This window comes from Panthera tigris, chromosome D1 (assembly GCF_018350195.1).
Source record: "Panthera tigris isolate Pti1 chromosome D1, P.tigris_Pti1_mat1.1, whole genome shotgun sequence".
Lineage (NCBI taxonomy): Eukaryota > Metazoa > Chordata > Mammalia > Carnivora > Felidae > Panthera > Panthera tigris.
Genome location: NC_056669.1, coordinates 53,225,755 through 53,243,955, shown reverse-complemented (window position 1 = coordinate 53,243,955; position 18,201 = coordinate 53,225,755). Strand labels below are relative to the sequence as shown.

The 18,201-nt window shown below is 40.0% G+C and overlaps 1 protein-coding gene and 1 long non-coding RNA gene across 7 annotated transcripts in view; one reads left to right on the top strand and one right to left on the bottom strand.

Annotated features, from left to right (window-relative positions):
• Positions 1 to 10,970, bottom strand: part of NARS2 (asparaginyl-tRNA synthetase 2, mitochondrial) — a 130,619-nt gene extending 119,649 nt beyond the window's left edge. For 3 of the 4 annotated variants that reach the window (XM_015536115.2, XM_007078963.3, XM_042957734.1), the window contains exons 1-4: positions 10,653 to 10,970; positions 7,272 to 7,381; positions 6,398 to 6,518; positions 4,086 to 4,226 (exon numbers count right to left, since the gene is read on the bottom strand). In XM_015536115.2, coding sequence (XP_015391601.1) covers positions 4,086 to 4,226; positions 6,398 to 6,518; positions 7,272 to 7,381; positions 10,653 to 10,793 — 513 coding nt within the window. In that variant the 5' untranslated portion in view covers positions 10,794 to 10,970. Of the gene's footprint in view, positions 1 to 4,085; positions 4,227 to 6,397; positions 6,519 to 7,271; positions 7,382 to 10,207; positions 10,342 to 10,652 lie in introns of those variants that run through there. The other variant, XM_042957733.1, reaches the window with a different exon arrangement.
• Positions 10,459 to 11,872, top strand: LOC102968056. Of its 3 annotated transcripts, none has more exons than XR_001509939.2 (3): positions 10,459 to 10,582; positions 11,014 to 11,226; positions 11,324 to 11,872. It is a non-coding gene; the product is annotated as an uncharacterized LOC102968056 (long non-coding RNA). The 3 variants fall into 3 exon arrangements; XR_006208096.1 differs by having other exon boundaries at positions 10,965 to 11,226; XR_006208097.1 differs by lacking the exon at positions 10,459 to 10,582 and adding an exon at positions 10,737 to 10,841.
• The last annotated feature ends 6,329 nt before the right edge of the window (positions 11,873 to 18,201 follow it).

Below are 18,201 nucleotides of genomic sequence, written 5' to 3'. Positions count from 1 at the left end.
GCAACCAAAAATGACAGCAAGAAGACAAAAAAAAAACTTCCATAAAAAGCAGTCACAAGAACTCGAAGACACAGTAGTCTGGGGTCATTCAACAGAGGGGCAAAGAATACACCCTGGCAGGCTTTTAAGGCATATCCGTCTAGAGGAGGGAAAAATCTGATACTCAAAGGAAGAATCTTGACTCATCAAGAAAGGACAAACTCTTTAATGGCTCAATTTAGGAAGCAAGGAAATATGTAACACACTTTAGGATAACCTCCACTGGAAATTGGGGGAAAAAAGATAGTACCTAAAGAGATAATCCTGTTATTTGAGAAACTTAGCTCTTCTAAATAACTCATTCCTTGAGGTTTCTCCATACCCAAGTTTTAGTGCAAGGCAATTGTGTCAATTTTATGCACAAACCAAGTCATACACAAAACACGTTTGATCACTTGAACCAACAACTGAATTTCTAGGGTGCCTGGGTGGTTCAGTCAGTTAAGCTCCTGACTCTTGGTTTCAGCTCAGGTCATGATCTCGTGGTTGGTGAGTTCAAGCCCTGCATCCAGCTCTGCACTGACAGCATGGAGCCTGCTTGGGATTCTCTCTCTCTCCCTCTCTCTCTGCTCCTCTCCCACGCACGTGTGTTCTCAAAATAAACTTAAAAAAAAAAAATTAACTTTCTAATCTAAAAATATTAGGAAAAAACAGAAACTAAAATAGTCCCTTTTAAGTTAAGATACTTTAAGTTATGAAATTTTCACTTAAAAACTAAAACATAGAGTTTTAAGTCTCAACATCTTTTAGGATGCCTAAAGTAGTGAATTATAGTCCAAAGTACTAAATAGCATATAAGTATTATTTAATGTGCCTTAGTACTCTGTGATTTCAATCCAATCCCAACTGTTCCACATACAAGTGGGTAACATTATAGAATTATCAGAATTATATTTTCCAAGGCTTCATAATTAAAAAGTGAATTTATAACACTCAAAATTACCTACCTTTATAACTATAACCAATAGTGCTAAAATTCATTATTTTCAACCAGTTAAAATGTTACTTTGTTTTTTTTATTTCAAAATTTCCCAGTTTATTTTTAAGTTGTTTACATATTTATAGAAGCCTCAAGTAGAAAGTATATGGAGAAAGTAGGTAAAGCTCACTAGTCAGTGGACTGCCAATACCACCACCTAGTGGCCAGAAATCTATAAAACCTTCAGTATTGAAGCAGGGTGGCTTTATCCACTGTTTAAAGCCATATGGGGAAAAAAAAAACATTTTTAGATCTGAACAAATTTTGTTTGTGTGGTTCAAGCACTACTAAAAAGCCATATGGAAGTTGCACAGAAAGTTTATGGAGCATATGGAAATGCACCCTTTCAAACTATAATGGGATGATATAGTATAATAGGATTATTTTTCTTTGTTTATTCAAAACTATATGCTTTAAAGCCATGATGCTCTTTAGCTGTTTCACCAGAAATTCGCTCTAAAGGAACTTTTCAAAGAGCAAGAACTCTCATGGTAAACTACGGTTGGGCTGGCCCTGCATGAATTTGGATGCAGTCCAAAGAAGGGGTATGATGTTAGACAATCTCTGCAGATGAACTGGATCTGGAGAAGTGGCATAGGAAGAGCTCCAGAACCACTCAGAATAACACTGAACCTCATGTGCCGGGCCATTCCTTGCCTTTGGGGTCCTCTCATCCACATGTGGGGAGGATCCCTTCACCTCATCAACTTACCAACTATATTCCACTGTGGCTTTCCTGGGTAGGGGGAAATGGCTGACAAGCAAAGCTAAAAACGACAAAATACCTTTAGTTGTACATCAATCTACTTGATTAATACCAATAACTCTTAGGGCGCCTGGGTGGCTCGGTCAGTTAAGCGTCCGACGTCGGCTCAGGTCATGATCTTGTGTTTTACGAGTTCAAGTCCCACGTCGGGTTCTGTACTAACAGCTCAGAGCCTGAAGCCTGCTTCAGATTTGGTGTCTCCCTCTCTCTCTCTGTACCCCCCTTGCTTGCGCTCAGTCTGTCTCTCTCTCAAAAATAAATAAAAACATTAAAAATATATATATAAAGAAAAAAATACCAATAACTTTCAAATCGGTGCTTACTATGTATAAAATATGCCTATGACCAAGATGGAGAAACAGGGACCAGATTTACCCTCCCCCTTGAAACAACCAAAAAAACCCACCAAAAACAAAAATAAAGCCCCCACAAGCAAACCACATGAAAGGCTGGTTTTTAAGATGGATTCAGACAACAAAAGACAGTGATCCCTGAGATATGAAACAAACTTAGCAAATCCTATCAGTAGCCCTGCTTACCACCTTGAGATTATCCAGGCCATAGCAGGAAGAGGGGGAGAAATAAAGTGGAGCCCAGGAGACCTCTTGAGTTGAGGAGACAGAGCTGAGAGTGTGAAGGGACAAAAGTGGCTAGAATTCATAAGACAGAGTATCAGAGAGGAGAGAGCAGCACAGAGAACTCCAAGGATGTACAGAGGGTCACTCCAGAGTGTCAGGTAGAGGGATGACGGACACATCCATGTGGGGAAACTGTCAAAGGCCAAGGAAAGAACCATCCAGAAAGATTAGAGGAAACAGTGCCTGGTGCTCACATGTGGCTGGTTAATTAGCCCTAGACTGAGCACTGTTCCAGATCCATTTACCAAATCATAAAAGACCCAATAGGATCAAACAGTTTTCAAGTAGCTTAACCACATACCAGAACAAAATTTAAGAAGCTTTATAAATATCCAACATGGTAAAATTCACAGTGTCTGGCATCTAACCAAAGATTAGCAGGTATGCCAAGAGGCAAGAAATCATAAACTGTAATGAAGAGACTAATGAATCAATCAAAGCTGACTCATAACTGACAGACATGTTAGAATTAGGACATAAAATAGACATCAAATAGCTACTAAAAACATAAATATTTTTAATTAAAACCGTATTGTGGGGGCACCTAGGTGGCTCAGTCAGTTGAGCATCTGATTCTTGACTTCAGCTCAGGTCATGATCCCAGGATCATGGGAGAGAGAGCCCTGTGTTGGGCTCGGTGCTGAGTGTGGAGCCTGCTTAAGATTCTCTTCCTCTCTCCCTCTGCCCCTCTCCCCTGCCCATGCTCTCTCTCTCTCTGTCTCAAAAATAAAAAATAAATTAAAAGAAGAAAGTAAATGTAAAATAAAAATTAATATATGTTTAAAAAATGCATAAAACTGCCCTGTATAGGTTTTTTTTTTTTAATTTTTTTTTTATGTTTATTTTTGAGAGACAAAGAGACAGAGCATGAGTGGGGGAGGAGCAGAGAGAGAGGGAGACACAGAATCCAAAGCAGGGTCCCGGCTCTGAGCTATCAGCACAGAGCCCAACACAGGGCTCGAACCCACACTGTGAGATCATGACCTGAGCCGAAGTCGGACACTCAACCGACTGAGCCACCCAGGCGCCCCTGCCCTGCATATATTTTAAAAGTTAAACAGAGACATGCAACATATTTTTTCCAAAAGGCCCAAATCAAACATAGAGATATGAAACCTACAATGTGAGATGAAAAATGCACTGGATTGGAGTAACAACAAATTAGTTATTGTAAAAGGAAAGATCAGGAAGCTAGACGGGCAGAAACAACCTTCCAAAAAAAACACACAGGGAAAAAGAAATTAAAAAAAAAAGAAAAGAACGTCACTGAGCTATGGAAGTATCAAGTGGCCTAATATATGGACAACAGAAGTCTCCAAAGGCAGGAAGTAACATAAAAAATATTTGAAGAAATAATGGATGAAAAACTTAATGAAAATTAAAACCCATAGATCCAAGAAATTCAACAAGGTCTAAACACAAGGAACAAAGAAAACTGCGCCCGGCACATCATAATCTAACTGCTTAAAACCAGTGATAAAGAGAAATTTTTAAATCAAAGAAAAAAGTACCACACAAGTAAAGGGTGCTTGGAATAAACATTGTAACTAACAAAACTTTCAGGATAACACTCCAGGGTTACAATCATTCAATTTCTCCACAAGAAAGAACAGCTAGGAAGAAAAAAGAAAAAGAGTAGCTAGAAGCACACTAAGCACCTCACCTTAAAGAAAGAATGAATAGCAGCTGTGGCTTCACTGCGAATCCTCAGTATGGAACCCAGGGCATTAGTCCTGCACCTGAGGTGGGGATACTGTCTCAGGTACTCCAGAGGATGCCTCTCTTTATATTTAAAAGGAAAAGCCTGCCAATAAATGGAAAAAACAAATTGAAAGCTAAGACATATGTTCTATAAAATCAGTTTCCAGAACATTTGTTAAATAGTAATGCTTTGTAACAAAATTAAAAGCTTTCTTTCTCTATTTCTTAATATAAGTGAACATGGTCCAATTAACTACAAGTTAACTGAATGGCGAGGTAGGAATCAGAGATGTGGTTTTGAATCCAGCCCTACTACTTATTAGGCATAGAACCTTGGGCAAAATTAGTATTGCTGAGTGTAATCTGTTATTTATCAAATTTCTATCCATTAGCTTATATCAGTCACCACTTACAAATAGAGAGAGTAGGATATAATTATGCAAAAACAGTCCACTGTTTGGCACATAGGAGTTCAGAATATTGTAGATATTAAAGATTGTTTTCTACAGCTGTGTACACACAGCTGGCATTCAATTTTAAAATCACCCAAATGTCTTGAAAGCCCACAATCATTTATAATCAATTGGCACTGTTTTTCACTGTTTATCAACAAGTCTAAGAACATGAGGGAGGGTCAACAGCCTTCTGTCACTAGCAGAGTAGTGTATACTTCAAAAATTTCAAATTATGACTCTATGTAGAAATATTCCACCCTGTGAACATTCATGTTACAAGATTTAGAAGATAAAAACAAACTGTTCTAAACTTGTTCTAAAGAACAAAACCAAAGTTTCAATAAAAAAGATAGCAGAGAAACTATTTTAAATAAAAAAGCCAAACTGGTAGCTTATTACGTATAGTCTTATCTATTTCTTTTAGTGCACATGCTAATTTATTTCATAATAGAAATAAGCACCATACCTACTGAAGTCAAAATATGACCACATTAATAGGTGTCTGGGGACTGCCTAGGGACCAGAATTCCCTAATGTCTGAATACTTACAAAATGACACTGAAATTAAGGGGAAGAGAAGGTGAGTGACAACCACAGAAGCCAAGAGAGAACGGCTTAAAAAGAGTAACACACGGCACATTTTAATAATCCTACACCCCTCTAAAAAAAGCAAAAACAAAAATGGTTACCATCTCCATTCCTCTCTGAATTCCAAATTATTTTTCACAGTCTACTTTTCAGAAACCTTAAAACCTGATTCCTGATTTTACGTGTCAATTAGTATTTATTAGTATTATTAGAATTTCTTGGAAAACTATTCAGAAGGACATTTTTCAAAAAGGTGCCCATTTTCTTATTTCCTTATATTTATTTCCCTCCAATTATCCAGAAAAAATTAAAAAGGAATTAAAATGATGCAATTTCCCTATATTTCCTTGTGTTTTGTTCATCAAATACTTGGAAGACAAGTATAGCAAAACTACAGAGGAGTCAAATGGCTAGTACATAAATTCCAGCTGTGGCACTAGTCAGCAATATAACCTTGGGCAAGCCATGTCTCCTGCCTGGGCCTCATTTTCTCCAATTTCAGAAGATGGATTGCCAACCTATAATTTTATTCTCTCTAACCTCTTTATCAGGTGATGAATAAAAGCTACTAACAAGGAGTCTTGCAAAAACAGAAAAAATTCTGTTGGGACAGTACTTATCATGCTTGGGCTGAGCAAACATGTCTTAATGTAGGATTTCTTATCTTTCTTCAGCCCAAGCATGATAAGTACTGTCCGACAGAATTTTCTGTGATAAGTTCCGTACCCACACTATCCAATATGGTAGCCAGCAGCTGCATGTGAAATGTATCTAATGTCACTGAGGAACTGATTTTATTACTTGATTTAATATTAAATTAATTAATACTAAACAACTACAGGTGGCTAGTGGCTACTATATTGGGACAACACAGTTCTAGATCCTGTAAAAGTCATTTCTAGGCAGGGCTTTCCTTAGAACACGTTCTCCCCAGCACGTCTCTGTCACTGAAGTTAACTGGGCATGCGGCTAAAAGTGGCAAGTTTCAATTATGACAGGTGTCCAAACAGATGTATAGATTAATACTTTGCTTTCAGTCATAAAATTCAGCCATTTACATACTGTTTACTATATTCTCTACATTCCTCAAGCTCCATAGCCTGTTTCAATTATCTGGGAAGTCACAATTGAAACATGTTCTAAGTGCCACCTTCCCAATAATCACACTTAAAACAGATTGCTGTTTTAAATTAAGCCTAAATAGTCTCCATAAATGTATCACGAAGCATACCTTGGCATCACAATTTCCAACAATTTCAATTTTTTCTGCCTTCAGTTCCACATTCTGCTTTTTGGATGGACTTTTCACCAGCTGCCCTTGAACTTCCACAGAACTCCCAAAAGCCAGTTCTCTATAGTAACAAAAAACAGCATAAACAAGATATCATTATACAGAATGTTCATTTTAATACAAAACTTGCTATCAGGACATTACAGTATTTAATGATAGAGGTTTCACCCTTAAATGGGCAGCAAATAATTAAGAGAGACTGAAGCAAAGGGTAAGTAGGGGATATTATTATGTGAAGATGTTAAAAAAAAGAAAGGTCTGGGAGCGCCTGGGTGGCTCAGTCAGTTAGTTCAGCATCTGACTCTCGATTTCAGCTTAGGTCATGTTCTCGCTTGTGGGATTGAGCCCAGAGTCGGGCTCCATGCTAATACCACAAAGCCTGCTTGGGATTATCTCTCTCTCCCTTTCTCTGTCCCTCCCCCACCTGCACTGTCTTTCTCTCTCTCAAAATAAAAACACAAGCTTTAAAAAAATGAAAAATAAAGGCCTGAGCTTGAAGGATCTTGATTCCAAGTATTTGGACTTAGCCTTAAAGCTTTGAAAAGCAGTTTGTTTAGAAAGATCACTCTGGGGTGCCTAAGGGACTCAGTTGGTTGAGCATCCAACTTTGGCTCAGGTCATGATCTCATGGTTCGTGAGTTCAAGCCCCACATCAGGCTTGCTGCTGTCAGTGTAGAGCCCACTTCAGACCCTTTGTCTCCCTCTCTCTCTCAAAAATAAACATTAAAAAAAATATGTGAACATTGGATTAGGGAAAAGGGGAGCAAAGGAGATGAAAAAAAGATTCTTTTGTTAAAAAAAAAAAAAAACTCACCTACTGTCAAAGCTTGAATCGGCTACAACTTGAAGGCTTTCCAAAGATGATCCATCATTTATATGCAGGAACAACACTTCCTTCTGGGATCGGACTGAACGAATCCATCCCTAATGAAGAAAAATTTCTAAATGTGAGTTTAAAACATGTAAATATTTTACGTTTTCATTACACATGCACACACAAGACTAAATGAAAAAAAAAAGTCCTCAGTCCTGCCTTAACAAATCAATTGCTTTTAGCATATATAATTCAATAGGATTCTTATCTCAGGCAGGGAGATACAGCTTTGGCATTCCACCTTTTTGTTTTGTTAATATAAAATTCATCATTCTCAGGGGCACCTGGGTGGCTCAGTTAGTTGAGCGTTCAGGTTGGTTTTGGCTCAGGTCATGATATCACAGTTCGTGAGTTCAAGTCCCACATCAGGCTCCACACTCTCTCTCCCTGCCCTCCCCTGCTTATTCTGTCTCTCTCTCAAAATAAATAAATAAACTTAATTTAAAAAACAAAAAAACAAAAAAACCTCATCATTCTGAATACATGCCTAACATTCCATTAGGCCGATGAGCCTAATTCATATAATCAATTTCCCCAATATTGACTATCCCAGGTATTCATTCCAGGTAATAATAATAGGGCACATTATTTGGGTCCCTGTCTCCTTTTATATTAAACTCCCAGGAGGGAAATTATGTAGTTATAGAACAGAAACATCTTCACTGGATTTTTCCTTTTACAAAATATCACACAGACTCCTCAAAAAGCTTTTCACTGTGACATATATTTAGTACATAAGCTTTCAAAGACACTGTGAATTTAAATGACAGGTGAGTACAAATGAGGTCTTCTAGTAGTAACACTAAAACCAGTAACACTACAAACAGCTCTCACAGATCACATCCAACTTAAGTTTAACTAGCACAGAAGAGACAATATTCTTCTAGCAGACACTGAAAAACTGTGAACAACTGATTGTGTTTGATTATCAGACACGCTTGGGAAAAGCGAGAGGATTCTATTTAGAAAAACTGTATTGACCCTTACTTTGTGTTCCCACCACACCCTACTGACAACGCTATTAAAGCTCTCCCATTACTTATTCATATGTCTATCATATTGTGAAGGTTTAAGAACCATGCTTTAGTGGCTTTGAAGGCCATTGTCAGGGACACAGTAGATAGTCCGTTAATGGTTTTCAGTGAAAGGATATCTACCATGCACTAAAAATCTATGTGACAAATGTTTTACTACCTTCTTCATATACTATTTCATCTTTTTCTCACAACAGCTCTGTGGATTATCATTATAACCTGTCTCACAAGTGAAGAACCTCGGCTCAGAGAAGTCAAATAAGTTGTCAAAGGTCACACTGCTGGTAGACAGAGCCTGAATTTGGACCCAGGTCTACCAGAAAGCCCTTGGTCTTTTTCTAGGGCTACCCTGAAAAAAAGTGTAAATTGCCTGTCTCCTATACAAGGCCTTTCACAACCAAGTGTGCCCTTTCTGGTTTCACCTCCCCACATTTCCCTGATGGCAGCGGCTCTTTGGTTATGTTTAATCAATAGTAATTCCTAAAGCACCACTGTCTTGCTTTTCACTTGTTAGTAAAAGTTAACACTTGTGGAGCAGTGTTTAATGTGCTTCTGCTCTAAGCTCTTTATAAATATTTTACACTTAATCCTTACAAGAACTTAATGAAGTGAATATTCTCATTTTAGAAATGAAGAACATATTAAGTAAGTTAGGACAACCTCTCTAAATAATTAAAATCACAGTTCCCAAGGAGTAGAGCTAGAATTCAAATACAGTTCTCAGTTCAAAGTTCATGTTATCAAGCTTTTCTGGAATGTGATCTCCACCCCATCCCCAGTTCCTCTCCCTGAGGAACATATCCTTCAGGACTCAAGTGAAATGTCACTTAACACAAGAAGTCTTCCTTGACCTCACATAGTTAAGGATGTCCCTGTTTTCTCAAAGTTCCTTATTCCACTAATACTTATCACGTTGCCCCAATTACTTGTCTTAGCCATTAGACCAAGGCTGTCCCACAAACATATAATGTGAGCCATATATGTAATTTTGCTTGTTTTAGTGGTCACACTAAAAGTAGACAGGTACACTTAATTTTAATATTCTAACCCATTCTGCCAACATTGTCAACGTGTAATCAATATACATATTGAGATATTTTGTATTCTTTTGTTCTCCAAAATTGGTGTGTATTTTAAATTTACAGTTACCCTTCAATGTGGACTAGCCACATTTTAAGAGCTCAGTGCCACAAATGACAGGTAGCTACTATCTTAGACCACACAGCACTAAAATGAAAGCCTCTGATCTAGGCAGTAGCTTTTGTTCTTTTTATCTTTGCATCCTTTCTTGATTACCACTTAGAAGGGATCATTAATGTATGTATGTCAAATTAATAGATGAATACAAGAAAAGGGCTTGATTTGGATCATGGAAAAAACATGAAACCCCCAAAAATGCAGAGGAGTCATACTGCTAAAAATCAAAGAATTTGATTGAGGACAACAAAAATAACTGCAGCAGTGTTTCAGCAACCTAAAAGGGTCAAACCACCTTGCTTGGTCTACTCCCTTAAAGGAAAATCTTCTCTGTAGAGCTGTTGCAAATATTAGCAAGAGAAATAATAGCACCTAACATTGATTGACTGTGGGCCACTGTTCTAAATGTCATAATACCTGTCATCTCACTTAATCTTCACCATTCTATGAGGTTAAGGCTATTATTAGCTTCATTGCCATAAGAATCAAACAGGTTTAGAGGAGAGAAGAGACCATAATTACTATTATAGAAGAGACCCATAATTAATGAGCCACTAAGTGCCACAGATCTGAACCTAGTCACCCTGACTCCAGAGTTGTTTCAAACCGCTACACTCTACTCTTTCTCCTATGTATTAAACATACATTATGTGCAAACCCTTTTTTCGGCCTCAGGGTGGTTAAGAGTTGAATAAAAGCCATTGTTTAGTTGAACATATATTTACTGTAAGACATGGTGTCCGCTCTCATGGAGCTAGCTCAAGGCAACCGCTAGGTAACTGTGGTTATTCGTTATGAGGCATAAAGGAAAAGAAGCTCGTACGTTTATTCTGCCGTATAACTAACAAGTTTACAGGTAATGCTCTGGTACCGTGAAAGCAAAGTTCCAGCACGTCATAGAGTCAATCCCAACAGTTTTGCGCAAACTAACGATAGGCAAGGAAAGGAGAAAACTGTGAACGCACACGATGGCCAACATTTCCTCCTTTCTCTGCCTGTCGTTTTGTCTGACCTGACAAGGTAAGCCTAGACACGGAGGTGGCATGTAAGTTACTAAAAAGAAAATCCCATCCCCTTCCCATACACCAACCTGGACCTTAACGCGCTCCCCATTCGTGCTCCGGGCCCCGAGCGCGTCACGAACGCTCAGTCTGGCGGAAGGTTTGGGTCTCGGGCAGGGGGCTGAGGTGCAGGAGCGCAGGGCTCGGAGCAGGCACCGGGCCCCGAACATCGCGCTGCTGCCGCAAGCTCTCCTCGGGACCAGCACGGATCCCGGCGAGTGAGCACTTTGCCTGTGGAACCCTCCCCTACTATCGACTGCTCCCCGATTCTGGACCGCAGCCCTGCACTCACGCGCTCCGCACCTCCTACCCCTAACCCCGGCTGCTCCCTTCCCCTTCAGGGGCTCCAGCTGTGTCCCCACCACCTCCCCGCCGCTTCCCTCTCCGCAGACAGGGAGGAGCGGAGACAACACAGCCAGCTGCCTAAGCCAAAAATACCACGCGCCGTAGCCAGCACAGACACTTCAGGGACCCGCGTCTTTTCCAAACCCACAGACCACACCACCTCCCCCAGCTGAAACACGCGCGGCCGCCGCCCCTACGCCCCAAGCCAACGTCAACGTCATCACGCTACAAGGAGACCGAGAAGGAGCGTGCGCACTGGTGACTCCAGTTTACGGAGGGGGCGGGCCGGAGGCAGGGGCTGGCTGAGCAGGGGAGGAGGCGGGGCCAGGAACTAAAGCATTCTGGTTGTCTGTAGGTGTTGTTGCTGGAGCAACTGAGGAGCACAGCTGGGATGAGGTCTGAAAGGTCTTCATTTCTACAGCTTCCAGTTGATGCCGAAGGACACTGAGAGGCAAGGAGTGACTGATGCACAGGGAAAGCCTCCAGGAGACTTCGTTGTTGAGAGGATTAGCCTGAGGATATCGGCCATTCCTGAGTTCTGAGCACAAAGACGAGACACAGACCCTTGCTTAAGTCACAGTTGTGTGGTATCAGACATCTAAACAGACAAGTGCATAAGAGTGATAGGATGCCAGAGATGGCTTACTGGAGAAGGTAACCCTCTGACGACTGAAGAGTAACTGAAGGGACTTTGTTTATGCAATTCAGAGAAGGCACGACAGTGTGAAGATGTTGGGGAGAGGCTAGAGGGAATGTTGGCCATTGCCTGCCGGAATCTTCAAATCTCTCTTTTTTTCCAACACAGTTATCTGCATTTGTTTGACCAGGAAACAATGACCCTTTTAAGTTTGTCCCCTCACCACCAATTAAAAAAAATTCTGTAATTCAGTGACAATCATGAAAAGGTTTCTATCTAATTAAAAGAAAGAAGGGCTAATAACATAAAGTTGCTGCTATTATTATGCCCATTTTATAGATACGGGAACTTGGGCACAGGAAAGTGAAATGACTTAGTCAAGGATATATATCCTATAAGTGTGAGATTTAAACTTAGAAACTCTGGCTCCATGCACTAAACTATTATGCTATATACAATGTCTCAAGGTGGGAAATAAAATCATGGTCCCTTCCACCAAGAAGCTCATGGCCTGGACCTAGGAAATGGCAACCAAACAAATTATTGCAATATAAACCAATAAGTTCACATAAATATATGATCCACGTGGAGTGGTAGTCTAGAGAAGGAAATAAGGTGAGTTTTTTGAGGAGGGTCAGAATTTTGCGATGTTGGGATGTAAGAAAGAGTATTTCCTGCCAGAAGGTAGTCAGGAAAGGTTGCCAGGAGGGCAAACAGCCTGGAATAATTGTAAAACTGTTCTTAAGACAGACTGAAAAATATCTCCCACAAAAATACCATAGTTCTTGGACACTTCTTGAACCTTGCAAAAAGAATATTGAGGGGCACTTGGCTGGCTCAGTTGGGAGAGGATGTGACTCTTGATCTTGGAGTCATGAGTTTGAGCCCCACATTTGGCATAGAGATTGCTTAAATAAAAAAAAATTTAAATATGGAAACGTCCAAATACCTTCAGAATTATGTAGCTTTGGGTCTTTAACAAAAAAATAAGCATGGGTTTGATGTATTGGCTACAAAATCTGGGAAGAACTCAATCACAGCAATAACATGTTTTTCAATTCAAATCTCCTCTTTGACTATGCCTACCTTGCCTAAGGGTTGAAAAGTAGTGGCCAACTGGCTCACTTCCTACCCAGGCTGTTTTTCTGTCTTGCCTTCTTTTTCCACCCCTTCTCCGTCAATTGTAAGAATTATGGTTTCTCAGGAAGTGAGGAACCTGACTTCCTTTACCCTCTTACTGCCTGTTTAAGCCAAAGGGTTAGTTAATTTCTAAGCAGGGACCAGTGCCTACTAGTATGGTGAAGACAAGGGAAGCCAGTGGGTGTAACTGAAAATTAGCAGTAGTTAACTGAAAATGTATACAACTGAAAGTCAACTATAGCAATCATGTGTCTGGTGCTAAGTTCAAACCACTCCATGTATTTATCTTGTGTTATATCAAATCGTGTTTTCTTATTTTTATTTTCAGTGTTGGAATGACACTGCTGTTTTTTAGATTTGTCACCTTTCAGACAGTAGCCAGAGTGATCTTTCCAAAATTAATATATTACTATGCTGGTAATAATAGTGCTATAAAATGCTTCCTATGTGCTAGGAAGTTTTCACATATGAATTCAATCCACACAATATCCCTCGGAAGTAGGGTTAGCATCATCATCCCCAGTTTCCAAAGGAGAAACTGAAGTTTGGAGAGGTTTCGAGCTTCTACCAAGTTACACTGGCAGTCTGGCACCAGAGTCCATTCTCTTCCCCACTTGTTACTCCAGTGATTAAACCGCTCTTCAGTGGCTGCCCCTACAACATAAAGAGGACTTGGCTTCTTTAGCATGCCTACTGGGCTCTCTGCGATTCTGGGAGTTCCCTGAGGTGCCCTGGAGTGAGGAACAGAAGTGAAATGTCCTTATTGTTACCTTTTGATAATACAGGTCTGGGCAATGAACACTGTCAGCATTACTTGTCAGCTTTAGAGAACGTTTTAATCAGGCTCAGCATGACAGGTTTTAGCTTAACTTGCAAAGCTTCAGGACTTCTAAAAAGCAGGCATCACTCTGATACCAATGTGGTCATAAAATACAACTCTGTCTTCAGGGTTTTCATTATGCTTGAATCCACTCATGAAACTCGCAACACCCAAAATTTGATTTCAAGATCATGACCTCAAAACATAGAGGAACACAGTGTTTGATGCAGAAATTATGGAGACATTAGGTGTAGACAAGGATTGGATGAATATTGTAAAGGATCCTGGGTTTCTCTGAAGAAGCTAACAAGGGTGAATACGGTTTAACTTGAAAAATGGAAAGGTACAGGCACAAAGCAGAATTAGAAGACACATTTGTAGTTTGGAACCTTCGGGAAAGCAGCTCATAATTATAAAGAGAAGCTGACAAGCAAGTGGTCAATGAAAGGAAAAGACACAGTAGTAACCAAGTGTTGAGGGAGCAAGGTGGTTTCCCTAGAGAGAGAAAGGTGGTTTTCCTAGCGGTTTTCCAGGATCTGCACTTTCCTAGTGGAAGTGACATCTAAGTTGAGCCAAAGGATGAATAACAGCCAGGAAAAGGGGAATTGTATGTGATGAAGAGAGTTGACATCGTTCTAGATAATGATCTGGGTAGATCACATATGTAATCATTCCTTGAGCTATAAACTTAAGATTTGTGCATTTGACTTACATATACCTCAATAAAAATAGAAATTAAATATTAAAAAATAGGAGAATCAGTGGTGCCTGGGTGGTTCAGTTGGCTTAGCATCTGACTCTTGATCTTGGCTCAGGTCACGATCTCACAGTTCATGAATTTGAGCCCTGTGTCAGGCTCCAAGTGTGGAGCCTGCTTGGGATTCTCTCTCTCTCTCTCTCTCTCTCTCTCTCTCTCTCCCTCTCTCAAAATAAATAAATAACCTTTAAAAATTAGGGGAATCAAGTCTGCTGATAGGATGAAAACATCTTCTTTCCCTGGCTAGTGCAAGAGCCTTTTTTTAAAAACCATGTGAACTATTTCCTGCATATGGAAGAGTTTAGAAAATAATGTAATAAAACCTGGTAGCTACCACCTAAGTTTGTCATATCAAATCCTAATATTTTGTCCTATCTCCTTGAGATCTTTCTCTTTCCAGGAAATGGATCTCCTTTGTACTCCTCTGCAATCCTATTTCCCACTTTTCCTCCTGGATACAGGTAACCACTATCCAGAATTCAGTGTTTATCATTTCCTTCCATGTTTTTATATTGTAATTAGACACATACATAGAAATAATTATATATATAATACACACATCTAGGTACATATACATATATGTATATATACATTATGCATTTATAGTCTTTTGTATTGTTTTACAGATTTTTAAACTTTAAATTAATGGTGTCTTGCTCTATAAATTATTCTGCAACTCAAATTTACTTTTTGAGATATAACCACGTAGCTCCAGCTCATTCTTTTTAATATTCTGTTATATGAATATGACACAATTAATTCATTCTCATTCTGATAGTTATTTGGGCTGCTTTCAATGTTTTTCTATTACAAACAGAGGTGGGTTTATCATGAAGCTAATGAAGGGTAAACTCCGAGCTCCTTATTTGCATTTATGCAATGCAAAGTATATGAAATTCATAAGGGTGTGAACCTCTTAGCATGCCCCTCTACCCCCAAAGTGCTGGGAGCTGCTGGGAGTTGTAAAGCAAGAGGGGAAGCAATCAGCAATCTGAGTCCAAAGGAACTCAGAGGGCACGAATTTCCAAAGTTCTAGAAATTTCTTGTAACTTCTCTCATTCTAAAACTTTTTTTTAAATTTTTTTTTTCTTAACGTTTTATTTATTTTTGACACAGGGAAAGACATAGCATGAACAGGGGAGGGTCAGAGAGAAGGAGACACAGAATCCGAAACAGGCTCCAGGCTCCGAGCTGTCAGCACAGAGCCCGACGCAGGGCTCGAACTCACGGACCATGAGATCATGACCTGAGCCGAAGTCGGCCGCTCAACCGACTGAGCCACCCAGGCGCCCCTAAAACTTTCTTTTTTTTAATGTTTATTCACTTTTGAGAGAGAGAGAGAGAGAGAGACAGAGCGCAAGTGGAGGAGGGGCAGAGAGAGGGGGAGACACAGAATCCAAAGCAGGCTCCAGGCTCTGAGCTGTCAGCACAGAGCCGATGCAGGGCTCAAACTCACGGATTGTGAGATCATGACCCGAGCTGAAGTTGGCCGCTTAATCGACTGAGCCACCTAGGCACCTTGTCTCTCATTCTAAACAAATATTTACCTTAATATTCGTAATTCTGTATTATTTTCCTTAAAAAGAACCTCCTAAATGATGTAAACTTCAAGCCCCACAGAACAGGATCTGCCCTTCGTTACTAGCATGCTGCAGTGACGACACCAGACACATGAAAGCGTGTCTGTGCATCATAAGCCTCACGTACAGAAGCCATGTGCCTTCAACTTTACTAGGCACTGACAAATTGCTCTCCAGAGTGAGGACTCTAATTTATATATCCTCCAGCAAGCGTACAAAGATCTCAGAGCACCATACCTTTAGTGACAAGAGACAGAGTCAGGCTTTTGATTTTTTACCAATTCTGGGTTAAGAAAGAGTATCTCAGTGTTTTTAGAGATTGTATGTTCTTTGTTCTTTTGTTTTTCCTTGAAATTCTTTTTCAACCATAACACCCATCATTATCCATAGCATAGCGGAAAGAGCACTAGCCGGGCAATTCGAAAGGAGTCCTGGTTCAAATCTTGTCCATGGCCCCCTTGCTGTGGAAACTTCAAGAAGTCATTTAAACGCTAGACTTCCTTCACAGGGCTGTTGACAGGGTTAACTGCAGCGACTTGTGAATTCTGTGATCGAGAAATGCACATGGTAGGTATCTGACTGCATACTTCCCATTGTTTGAGTTTTAGAGTTAAGGAATCCCCTAAATTTTATCAGCCAATTCTCTTTAATTCTCAAAGCAGAAGGCTCAAGATTATTTCTATCTACTCTAATTTCTTTTAGGTGCAGTTCTTCAGTGGGACTCAGAAACACCAGCAGCAATTGTTGAAATGCAAATTCCTGGGTCTCCTGTCTGATGACTCCACTCACTTTGAAAAACACTTCTGGCTCTGTAGTTGGGTCTCCTCCTTTCCCTGGGTTCTTCCTTTTGCCTTCAGGAGGCCCTCTGAGACTCAAACTTCTTTTCTTCTGTACTACTGCTATTACTATTATTAAACTTTTAATGTACTTTTCCTTTTAATTATAAAAATTATTTTAAGTTTATTTATTTATTTGTTTACAGAGAGAGAGAGAGAGAGAGAGCATCTGCAAGCAGGGGAGTGGCAGAGAGAGGGAAACACTGAATCCCAAGCAGGCTCCCTGCTGCCATCCCAGAGCCATCCACTCTCATAGAACCTGAGCCCAGACCAAGAGTCAGGCAGAGGCTTAACCAAACCACTGAGCCACCCAGGCGCCCCAAACTTCTGATGTATTTTCAAAGAAGCTGTAACAAAGTAACCTGCATCCATGCTGCCTTCCATGGCGGGTGTGTTGGGGGAGGGGGGGCAGTGCACCCTGGGTGGAGCATGACCCTGGGACTGCACCAGGACTTTCTTCCTCACCTGGCTCTGCTGAGGCCCAAGTGCAATCTGCACTGGGTATTTTGTTCATACATGATGCATGCACAACATGTATATCTGCAGGATACACTCCTAGAAATGATAAAAATAAAAATAAAATAAAACAAAAATTTGTTCCATAAATATCTTTAAGGTTGCTTTATGTATCCAGTTGCTCTCTTCATCCCCCATTTTGACATCCTGATCTTGCCCACTGTGGTTTTAGTGTCTATATGTGTGGCAAAGACCTGGAAATTTTTATTTTATTTATTTCATTTTACTTAGTTTTTAAGACCTGGAAATCTATTAAGACCCTAGAAATCTTTTAAGACCCTAGAAGATCTTGGGGCGCCTGGGTGACTCAGTCAGTTAAGCATCTGACTTCGGCTCAGGTCATGATCTCACAGTTCATGGGTTAGAGGCCTGCGTCGGGCTCTGTGCTGACAGCTCAGAGCCTGGAGCCCACTTCAGATTCTGTGTCTCCCTCTCTCTCTCTCTCTCTCTGCCTCTCCCCCGCTCACACTCTGTCTCTCTCTCTCTCAAAAAAATAAACATTAGAAAATAGATTTCTCTAATGCAGTGACTACACTGCAGATGAAACAAAACATACTCCCAGGAGTAGCTAAGGTTTTTATCACCCTTTAAAATTTAGATTTATCAGAGACTGGACACAGTCTGCTACTAGATAGGTTACGACAAATTTTGATTTTGTACAATTACTTCTGGAGTTTGATACTTGTTAACTGGTGAGCTCATTGATAAATGTTTGCACATCTGAAATTGGGGTTGAAAGTAAATTATAACATCCCCTGCAAATAGGTTAGTGTGTAAGGCAGGCAAATTTTTATGCCTTATAATTTGGGATAATTTGGGATATAGTAATAGCCTAGGCTTTCACTGATGAGGATAAAAGGAGATTTAAAAAATGTTTTTGTTATCATGCAAATGACAGAAAAATACATAAAATATAAGTGTGTAGTTAATGAATGCTTATAAAATGA